The 11,747-nt window shown below is 44.6% G+C and overlaps 1 protein-coding gene across 1 annotated transcript in view; it reads left to right on the top strand.

The window, feature by feature from the left end:
* The window catches only part of LOC120936432 (serotransferrin-B-like), a 47,956-nt gene that overhangs the window by 15,172 nt on the left and 21,037 nt on the right, over nt 1-11,747 (top strand). Inside the window, exon 6 of the mRNA XM_040348751.1 lies at nt 1,317-1,372. Coding sequence (XP_040204685.1) covers nt 1,317-1,372 — 56 coding nt within the window. The remainder of the gene's footprint in view (nt 1-1,316; nt 1,373-11,747) is intronic.

Below are 11,747 nucleotides of genomic sequence, written 5' to 3'. Positions count from 1 at the left end.
TTTTGTTCAAACAAAGTGGATGGAGCAATCCCACCCCCACTGGGACATTGTATTCTGACAACAGCACCCACTGCTGTCAGGATACACTGATCAGAAAAGTCAGCAGATTGGATATAGCCACAAATTTTTACAACATGTTCCTTCAACAAAAGTTGATCTAACAATTGAATTCTGTTGAGTGGGACACACTGATCAAAATTTGCCCTCCCTGTGCGCAACCGGACAAGTTTCAATCAGTTATGGCTATACACACGATCCGAAAATCAGACGAAAAATACTGCTTTAGACGCGATCCTACGATAATCGGATCATTAGTACAGAGCTTTTTTAAGAGCCGATCGCGACAGTTCATCGGATATTATTTTATCAGGCATGCACGAAAATGTTTCTCGTATGATACCAGATCGTACGATTTTCGTTTAATCAGTACAATTGTCATCCGAAAATACAACACAAATACACTACACCACATGACATCACTTCCGATTTTTTTATTCTGTCTTATGAGAATTTTTGTAGCTTTTGTAAAGTCTTCAGGTTCGATATACGACATGCAAGAAAAAAACGGACTATCTGTCGTTTGATTTTTGGATCATGTGTACAGGGCATACGGGTCACCATACATGTTACAACCTGACTGTACAATCTTAGCACAATCAACTTTTAATTTACCCAAACTGTGATATGATATAATACCTAATTTATACTTAATCAAGCAAGCCCATCTACTACATAGTTGATGGTAGACGTAAAGGAAACTGTACAATCAGATTATACCGTACATATTGAAGATTTACTCTAATCACTTTTTTTTTTACAGTATTTAGAGTGAATAAGGGATGGAAAGAACCTATGCTGTTTTGTTACTGCAGCCTGTAACCCAACTGGGGAGATTTAGCTGTGACTGGTGGCACATAGAAATGATGCCATCTTTGTCTTTGACCTTATTCTTACCTGTCCTCATGTCACAAGAATCAGAACTAAAATAAATCCTCCCGATAGGAACAGACAGCAATAAGACCTTGTCAGAAGTTCTAACCCTACCCCACTCTGTCCAAAACAAACAAGAACATTTTGGCTAAATTAGGCCCTTATTTACCCACAAAAATTTAAAACCAGTAGGTGGTTTGGCACACCAGCATTTACTCATAACCAAGTAAACAGTTTTGTGTAAATTGAATATTTAATATTCAAAACTTTTCAAACTCTATTTAAAAAAATAAAATAACTCACTATATCATGCCCATTATGGAAACAAAATTATAGGCCTTATTTTATTGCATGAAATTAAATCATTTCTCTATATCTTTTTGCAGGTGTCTAAAAGATAACAAGGGTGAAGTAGCTTTTGTGACACATATGACTGTACCAGGTAAGAACTACTAATGGTATAAGGTCTTCCTATTATTATAGTTGAGGGTCACACAAGGCTTTTTAAGCATAATAATGCACATCTAGGCCTAAGGTTACTTTAACCGCTTAACGACCGCCGCATGTACATATACATCGGCAGAATGGCACGGACAGGCAGAACGACGTGCCCGCACGTCGCTGCCTAGACGTGGGTCGGGGGTCCGATCGGGACCCCCCCGGTACATACGGCGGTCGTTAATCGTGTGGGAGCGATCCGGTAAAGGGGGCGGCTATTCGTTTCTAGCCACCCCCTCGGGATCGCTCCCCAGAGCTGAAGAACGGGAAGAGCCGTATGTAAACACGGCTTCCCTGTGCTTCACTGTGGCGGCGCATCGATCGTGTCATCCCTTTTAAAGGGAGACACAATCGATGACGTCAGACCTACAGCCACACCCCCCTACAGTTGTAAACACACACTAGGTGAAACATAACTCCTTCAGAGCCCCCTGTGGTTATCCTCCCAAACTGCAACTGTCATTTTCACAATAAACAATGCAATTTAAATGCATTTTTTGCTGTGAAAATGACAATGGTCCCAAAAATGTGTCAAAATTGTCCGAAGTGTCCGCCATAATGTCGCAGTCACAAAAAAAAAAATAAAAAAAAAAAAATGCAATAAAACTATCCCCTATTTTGTAAACGCTATAAATTTTGCGCAAACCAAAATATGTAGAAGAATACGTATCGGCCTAAACTGAGGAAAAATAATGTATTTTTTTTTTTTTTTTTAAGTGTATTTTGTGCGTGTACTCGAGAGAGGAGCCGGACTGCAGGAAATGGGAGTAGGCAGGCCTCCCCCAGAGGCAATCTGCCACCTTTCTCCATGCCCCGGGTGGCAATGGCGGGTGTGTGAGGGGGTCCTCCCACACAGCCCTGCCCTACCTGCTCCGCTTTGAAGCCCAACGGGGCAGAGGGACTCCCTATAGGGGAGTGAGAGGATCTAGCCCGCTCAACCAGCCCCGTTAGTCCTTCGCCTCTCTTTTTTTTAGAGACCGCGTGGTCAAAGTGCATGCATGTTAACCCAATTTTGAGTGCGTGTAAGTGTGGTGGTTTTTGTGGGAGGGGGGTGGGCGTACTAAGCGCAGGCTTACCTCGCATAGCACACCCACCGGGAGCCGGGCTGAGACCACCAAACTCAATTCACATGTAGCTGAGACCGGGATCCGAACCCCTAGCTGCAGAGGTGAATGGCTTGTCAGCGCAGTGCCAATCGCGTTGAGCCACCGCAGCTAAAAAAAAAATAAAATGTTTTTTTATATATTTTTGGGGGATATTTATTATAGAAAAAAGTAAAAAATATTGAATTTTTTTCAAAATTGTCGCTCTATTTTTGTTTATAGCACAAAAAATAAAAACCGCAGAGGTGATCAAATACCACCAAAAGAAAGCTCTATTTGTGGGAAGAAAAGGACACAAATTTTGTTTCGGTGCAACTTGCATGACCGCGCAATTACCAGTTAAAGCAGCGCAGTGCCTAATTGTAAAAACACTTCTGGGCATTTAGCTGCATATTGGTCCGGGGGTTAAGTGGTTAAATCCCCAAAACAATATATATTTTCTAAAAGCAGAGACCTGTAAAATAAAATAATGGCAGTTGCATTTCTTTTATGTCAAAAGATATTTGCAGCTGTTTATCAGTTTAATACTATAAAAAGTACACTCAAATTATTTTCAGTGCACACAAACACAATAAAGTACAAATCTTATTGTTAAATATAAAGATGCAGGTTGTGTCAACTAAATAGATACCAAACATGTGAAGCCTAAAATTGCACATTACTTTACATGTACATGCAGAAGTAATTGCCTTAAATCACTTCTACACGACTAGGAGAGGAAGGGTTCAGCACCAGAAGCTAATTAGTCCCTGCTGACACACTCATCTGCCCTTCATTGTACAGTCAGGTTGGAGGGTGTTTTGGAGGGGTTAGCCATACTACAGTGAAGGTCAAGGACCTGTCTGTGATGCCCAGTAATGCAGGCCATACATGGGTCAAATTCCGAATTTCGAAATTCGCCCAACCAAGCCTTCAATTTCACCTCATGACGCTACAGAAAATAATTAAACTTGGATGGGAATTTGATTTGGGAATTATGGGATGCCAGGAATTTTTAGTGCAAACTTGCTTGGGTCTCCTATATACACTCTAGTATATACACCTCAATCTTCTCTCCAGCACAAACACTTGCTTCACCCTGTTCCTCCTCCAGCACTTCACTTGCTTCACACTGTTCCTCCTCCAGCACTTCACTTGCTACACACTGTTCCTCCTCTAGCACTTGACTTGCTGCAGACTGTTACTCCACCAACACTTCCTTTGCTGCAGACTTTTCCTCCTCTAGACTAACTAGCACTGTATGGGTAGGCCTGACACTGCTTCAGCCAGGCCTCAATGAACTGCCTTTTGTGGGCAGGGACCTCGGGCACCCATGATGTAGAAATAATTCAGGTGCTGGCTGTCATCTATTCAGCTACCACTCCCAGATAGCTCTCTTCAGGTCCTGCCAGCCAGCCTGGCTGCAATAACCTCTCTCCACTGCCATTCTTACAGTCCTCTCTTCTGATTCTGCACCCAGCTTAACTGCAATCTCCCAGTTCTCTCAGGCATGCCTCCCCAGTCCTCCCGACTGTGCTTCACTCACCAGCCCTCATGATTGCGACCAGTAGTCCTCCCTGGAGACTCTTAGAAGTGTTCTCTCCTGCTGTCCTCTACTTGCTCTATCATGTGCCTCTCCTTCCAGGATGTCGTCACTCCTCCTGGATGTACCCGAGCCCCAGCCCAGGTCAAACCCCAGAGCTCCCCTTGGGCCCCCAACAGCCTCCACAGTCTCTGACACTGGCTCTTCTACCCGACAACTCCTCCCCAGCTGGGCTGACCCTAAGGGAGGCCTGCCCTCTGGCAATCCAAGTTGGGGATTGGTCAAGGCTCCTTAAGATACCCCAGGCAGCCCCACCTCTCTTCCCCTCCTCTCCTTCTAGGACTTTCTAGAAGGAAGAGGGAGGTGGCAGTGAAGTGATGTGGTCTATGAGTCACCAGCTGCTACCCTGGGCCACTCCCAGCCCAGAATGAAAACAAACAGGCCTAGCAACCAGCTAGGCCTGCCTAAATTTGCCTATTCTGCCCACAAAAAATCCTCACTCTAGTATTTTACAAATACACATTTAGGGGCAGATCCACAAAGAAATGACGCCGGCGTATCTCTTGATACGCCACGTAATTTCAAATTTTGCGTGTCGTATCTTTGTTTTGTATCCACAAAACAAGATACAACGGCATCTCGGCTAGATCCGACAGGCGTACGTCTTAGTACGCCGTCGGATCTAAGCTGCAATTTTTTGGCGGCCGCTAGGTGGCGTTTCCATCGAAATCCGCGTCGAGTATGCAAATTAGCTATTTACGGTGATCCACGAACGTACGTCCGGGCGGCACATTGTTTGTACGTCGTTTGCGTTCAGCTTTTTCCGGCGTATAAATAAAGCTGCTATTATGAGGCGTACTCAATGTTAAGTATGGCCGTCGTTCCCGCATCCAATTTTGAATTTTTTACGTCGTTTGCGTAAGTCGTTCACGAATAGGAATTTGCGTAGAATGACGTCACCGTCGTAAGCATTGGCTGGTTTCGGTTTAATTTCGAGCATGCGCACTGGGATACCCCCACGGACGGCGCATGCGCTGTTAGAAAAAACGTCGTTTACGTCGGGTCACGACGTGTTTACATAAAACACGTCCACATTACATTCATTTGAATTCCGCGCCCTTACGCCGCCAGAGATACACTACGCCGCCGTAACTTACGGCACAAATTCTTTCAGGATTAGAAGAAAAAAATAAGTTGCGGCGGCGTAGTGTATCTTAGATACGCTGCGCCCGGCGCAAAGGTACGTGGATCTGCCCCTTAATGTTTGGCAAAGTATTCACAGAGGGCTCAAGGTTAGCCAAGGAAACAGCAGAGTTTCATTTTAGACTGGCCCTGTCTGACTAAAACATCCAAATAAACTGGATGAATTAATCGTCTGACGCAGTTCTCATGCATATTTCAGCTTGAACTACTGAGTTATTTACGCAAAATGCTTTTAACAACAATAGTTTTGTAAAAATGGTGTTCTTTTTTACTTACTCTCCTTTTACAATCTACCCTTCATCACCATTAACAATCATATCTCACCACCTACAGTACATTACAGTTTTATTTTTGCAATTTTTTTTATTGATTTTTTGGGGATTTTTTTGTTTAGAAAAAACACATAAAAGAGTGCATATGTAAATACAGGTACATAAAGACTTCCAGCTGCAATATTATGTATATAGACATCACACAGTATCCATACGAAGCAAAAAAACAGACATAACATACACCTGTTCACATTGGCATCATATACAGGTATGGAAGACTTCAGCAAGGTAAAGGCTTATGACATGTAGACAGTCAATCAATTAAACAGAAGAAAAACAAATATACGATTCTCCATCTGCACATAAAGGTACCTAGTCAGCGATATATTATATTCCTCATTGCTGGACTATACCACTTCACACAGTCCTGTGTTGGTTGATATGCTACCGTAGTAGAAAAAAATAGAGTATACCCCAAGAGCTCGTTCAGCATTCCGTAGATCAACATCTTAATAACCTAAGAAAGACAAGTGATAGCGGGGCTAAGCCTGATACTGCTAAACATGGCTCCCACAATTTGAACAACTTATTTGGGTTACCCATCCTCTTCTTTAGTAGAGTAGTATTAACTTGTGTTCGCCAGTCATCAAATGTGGGGGGACTAGGACACAGCCATTTCATAGCAATTGTTTTATGGGCTATAAACAGTAGTTTTATCATAGGTGTTCTGACTTCAGGTAGGAACTGTTCTTCATCTAAGTCACTGAGGAGACATATTGTAGGAAGGAAGTCTAATTGTGTCTGGTAAGCACTGTTAATTGTAGCTACAAGCGTCCGCCAATAGTGGACCAACTTAGGGCACCTCCACAACATGTGAAGGAGGTCAGCTGGGGATTTCTAACAATGAGAGCACTCTGGGGAGTTTCTACAACCCCACTGAAACTATTTGAGCTGGGTGTGGTAGACAATTGGCCAGATTCAGAGATAGTTACGCCGGCGTATCAGTAGATACGCCGTCGTAACTCTAAATCTGCACCGTCGTAAATTTAAGCGCATTCTGGAACCCAGATACACTTAAATTAGGCTAAGATACGAGCGGCGTAAGTCTCCTACGCCGTTGTATCTTAGGGTGCAATTTTCCCGCTGGCCGCTAGGTGTTGCTTCCGTTGAGTTCGGCGTAGAATATGTAAATGCCTAGATACGCCGATTCACGAACGTACGTGCGCCCGTCGCAGTAAAGATACACCGTTTACGTAAGGCATTTTCCAGCGTAAAGTTATTCCAACAAATAGCTGGCCTAGTCAATGTTAAGTATGGCCGTCGTTCCCGTGTCAAAATTTGAAATTTTTATGTCGTTTGCGTAAGTCGTCCGTGAATGGGGCTGGACGTAATTTACGTTCACGTCGAAACCAATACGTCCTTGCGGCGTACTTTGGAGCAATGCACACTGGGATATGTACACGGACGGCGCATGCGCCGTTCGTAAAAAAACGTCAATCACGTTGGGTGACCAATCATTTCCATAAAACATGCCCCCCCAGCCTCATTTGAATTAGGCGCGCTTACGCCGGCCCCATTTACGCTACGCCGCCGTAAGTTAGGAGGCAAGTGCTTTGTGAATACAGTACTTGCCTCTCTGACTTAAGGCGGCGTAGCGTAAATACGATACGCTACGCCACCTTAAAGATGCGGCGCCCTACCTGAATCTAGCTAAATGTGACTAATAAATAGTTAAGCTAGCCTTTAGAAAGGAGATAAGGACACCTAAATCACTTGTTCTAAGAAATTTTATCAGGAATAATCAGATATAGCTCCCAAATCCTTCACCCACCCACCTTGGCCCGTGGAGAATTAAATATTCTAGGAAGTTGCTTAATCGGAGATGCTTGCAAGGGAAGTTATCAAAGGCATAGTTTGCACTGTTAGAATGATTTGCCAAGATTGTGTGGCCAGTGCATGCCTCAATCGTAGATATTGGAAAAACAGGGAGGCCAGCAAGTTTTAAATTGCCCAAAGGTCCTGGTAAGAACGTATGATATTTTGGTATATATCTAATCCACAAATCTGATGCCTTTGGTGAACCAATATCCAAACCCCTCTAATTTATTAAATTCCTCTAATCTGGCAATATCCCATTAAAAAGTGTCGATATTCCATTATAATTCATGATACTTTTCAATTCCTGCCATTCCCACTGTATTAGCATAACACATTGGACCGGAATTGGCTCCAGCAACTGCATCAGACTCGAATTGCACCAGGTTCATACCTCACGTGCCTAAGGTAACTCCAAAACATTGCACTACCTTTTTTTGTGATGTGATCATGCTTTTTATAAATACCGTTTGGACTCTACTCGATGATCCGTGGTGTATTGGCAAAAATATCCTCATCATACCTAGAAGGGCGTGTCAATAAGATGGCTTGAATAAGATCAGCCAGATTCGCCATGTCCCGCCCAGCGAAGTACTGTAATTGAGTCGCCAAAAAATATATTTTGGGACAATGGACAGCCAAGCCACCCTCCATTTTGGCCAATTGTAGTATTGGTAGCTTAATTTTGGGATTGTTACCTCTCCAGTGCAACATGCAAAAGATAACATCTATATTTTTAAACACAGTATATTATACTTTATCATCCATCACCTGCTATAACTATCTTCCCATCTTCTATTACCTTCATGTGTAATGAGAGAAAAGATTACTTTATTATTATGGAGAAATAAGTGTTCTTACAGCAATCAGAAAGCAAGTCTGATTCTTGTACAAGATAGCCCCATTATAAACAGCGGACATTATCTGATTAACAAGGATCTTAGGGCCAGATCCACAAAAGGGATACGACGGCGTATCTACTGATACGCCGTCGTATCCCTGTTTCTATCTTTGGAACTGATCCACAGAATCAGTTTCCAAGAGATAGACAGAAGATCCGGCAGGTGTAATAGTTTTACACTGCCGGATCTTAAGATGCAGTACCGCGACCGCCGCTGGGGGCATTCATCGTCAAAATTACGCGTCGGGTATGCTAATGAGGAGTTACGTCGATCCTCAAAGCTTTTCCGCGTTCGCTACGTCGCCGCTACGTTAGTTTCCCATCGCTTAGTTACACTTTTGTAAAGCAGCCCTACTTTTACACAGCAGGCGTACTGCTGTGTAAAGTATGGCCGTCCTTCCCGCATCAAATTTTTTAATTTTACATCGATTGCGTAAGCCGTACGGGAATACGGAAATACGCTACGCGCCGATCAAAAAATGACGTCACGTCGCGCAAAGCACGTTGGGCAATTTGCGTCACAAGCATGCGCAGTACGTTCGGCGCGGGAGCGAGCCTAATTTAAATGGGACTCGCCCCATTAGATTAGGAACGCCTTGCGCCGGACAGATTTGAGTTACACCGCCGCAAATTTCCAGGTAAGTGTGTTGTGGATCGATACCTAACTTAGGAAATTTGCGGCAGTGTAACTTAAATCTGTTAAGTTACGTTGCGCTGTGGGGCTGCGGATCTGGCCCTTAGATCACATAAATTAAAGCGGGAGTTCAGCCAATTATATATTTTTTTATCTTCTCCCCTTAGATGGATGCTCGTTTTGTCTAGGGGAATCGGCTAGTTGTTTTAAAATATGATCCGTACTTACCGTTTTCGAGAGGCATCTTCTCCGTCGCTTCCGGGTATGGGTCTTCGGGAGCGGGCGTTCCTTCTTGATTGACAGTCTTCCGAGAGGCTTCCGACGGTCGCATCCATCGCGTCACTCGTAGCCGAAAGAAGCCGAACGTCGGTGCGGCTCTATACTGCGCCTCGACGTTCGGCTTCTTTCGGAAAATCGTGACGCGATGGATGCGACCGTCGGAAGCCTCTCGGAAGACTGTCAATCAAAATAGGAACGCCCAGTCCCGCAGCCCATACCCGGAAGCGGCGGAGAAGATGCATCTCGTAAACGGTAAGTACGGATCATATTTTAAAACAACTAGCCGATTCCCCTAGACAAAACAAGCATCCATCTAGGGGGAAATAGTGTCATGTGCGGGTGAACATCCGCTTTAAGATTTTAGGCCCAGATTCACAAAGGAGATACGACGGAGTATCTCAGATAGTCCGTCGTATCTCAGATACTCCGTCGTATCTCTCAGAGTATCTATGCGACTGATTCATAGAACCAGTTACGCATAGATATCCCTAAGATCCGACAGGTGTAATTGTTTTACACTGTCAGATCTTAAGATGCAGTACCGCGGCCGCCGCTGGGGGGAGTTTGCGTCGTAAACCAGCGTCAGGTATGCAAATTAGGAGTTACGGCGATCCACGACGGTTTTTCGCGTTCGCTACGTCGCCGCTAGTCTAGTTTCCCGTCGCAAAGTTAGTCGTCGTTTTGGGTGCCTTAACTTTAGACAGCAAACGTATTGCTGTCTAAAGTATGGCCGTCGTTCCCGCGTCGAAATTTAAAATTTCACGTTGTTTGCGTAACATGTCCGGGAATACGGAAGTACGCTATGCACGTCGCCGATAGCAAAAATTACGTCAGTTTGCGCAAAGCACGGCGGGAATTTCGAAACGGAGCATGCGCAGTAGGTCCGGCGCGGGAGCGCGCCTAATTTAAATTGTACCCACCCATTCGATTTGGCCCGCCTTGCGCCGGACGTATTTACGATACACCGCCGCAAGTTTCCAGGTAAGTGCTTTGTGGATCGGGCACTAAAACTGAAAACTTGCGGCGGTGTAACGTAAACGGCTTACGTTACACGGGCGCAATTGTACCTGAATCTGGCCCTTAGTTCCTTATTAAAGCGGAGGTTCACCCTAAAAACATGTATATACCATTCCATCCAGCATACTGCTGACATGTACAGTATGCTGTTTTTTGTTTGTTTTTTTTTCGCTGTACATACCGCCGCATAGCTATTTTCCCCCCGGCTTCTGGGTAGTGGCTCCCGCGGGAGTGGGCGTTCCTATTCAGAGACTAAGTGATTGACGTGATGACAAAAGCTTCCCCCCGGCGCATAAGGCACTTCACCACTTTCCGAAAGAAGCCAAACTGCAAGTCGGCTCTATACGGCGCCTGCGCACCGACGTTCGGCTTCTTTCGGAAACTGGTGACGCGCATTATGCGCCGGGAGGAAGCTTTTGTCATCACGTCAATCACTTAGTCTCTGAATAGGAACGCCCACTCCCGCTGGAGCCACTACCCGGAAGCCGGGGAGGAAAATAGCTATACGGCGGTATGTACAGCGAAAAGAAAAAAAAACAGCATACTGTACATAACGACAGTATGCTGGATGGAATGGTATATACATGTTTTTAGGGTGAACCTCCGCTTTAAAACCAGGATGCTCTGATTTGGATAAGGTACTGTAGGTATCTTAATGAAATGGTATTGTTCATTGACTGAAATTTCCCTTATGATATGTCAGAATATAGTAGGCACAAATCGGTGTACACTCTGTGCTCTGTACAAGCTAATTACACAAAAGAAAGTGTAGCACCATCTAATGTTTGCTAGGTATTAGTGTAGTTGTTAGTGTAGAATAGTTAGTGTAGGAAAACATATTTTGGCTCAGGGCAGGGGTCAAGTCCTGGGGAAAAAAGTGTTGTTAACTCCCACCCAAGATCCACTCCCCCACCAACATTTTTTTTAAATGATACGCTCATATGCATAATTACTAAACCGTATGTTTTTTTTTTCGATCCACTGTACCTTAGTAATCCTTTATGTTACTGGCCGCTTCCTGTATATAGATTCATCGGGTAGTGTGCGGGTATTCCATCACTTCCTCGATGCCGCAATGTTGCTTCTTTCTAAATCCCGCGATAACTCGCGGCAGACCTCTGCAATGTCTCCTGGGAACAATGACAAAAGCTCCCAGGAGACATTGCGGCATCGAGGAAGTGACGGAATACCTGCACACTACCCGATGAATCCATATACAGGAAGCGGCCAGTAACATAAAGGATTACTAAGGTTCGCCTCCCCCTGACATTGACTCGAGCTGGGCATCGCCGCTTAGTGAGGGATTGGCTCGGGCAGCTTGGCTGCTCTCGGCTGCTCTAGTCCTGCAAAGGGAACTGAGTTCCTGTTGTGAAAAAGTGCAGAAACTCCGTTCCCATGCGTTTCCGCAGGACTTGAGCCCTGTTCTAGACATAGTGGATGGGGGTTGGGAGTAGCTGTTTGGAATATTCATGGGGTCCTCAGCCAACCCCCAGTAAAGGGCTGGCAGGGGGCA

This window comes from Rana temporaria, chromosome 4 (assembly GCF_905171775.1).
Source record: "Rana temporaria chromosome 4, aRanTem1.1, whole genome shotgun sequence".
NCBI classification, from domain to species: Eukaryota; Metazoa; Chordata; class Amphibia; order Anura; family Ranidae; genus Rana; species Rana temporaria.
The sequence above is the reverse complement of the archived record's forward strand: the minus strand, read 5'-3'. Positions and strand labels throughout refer to the sequence as shown.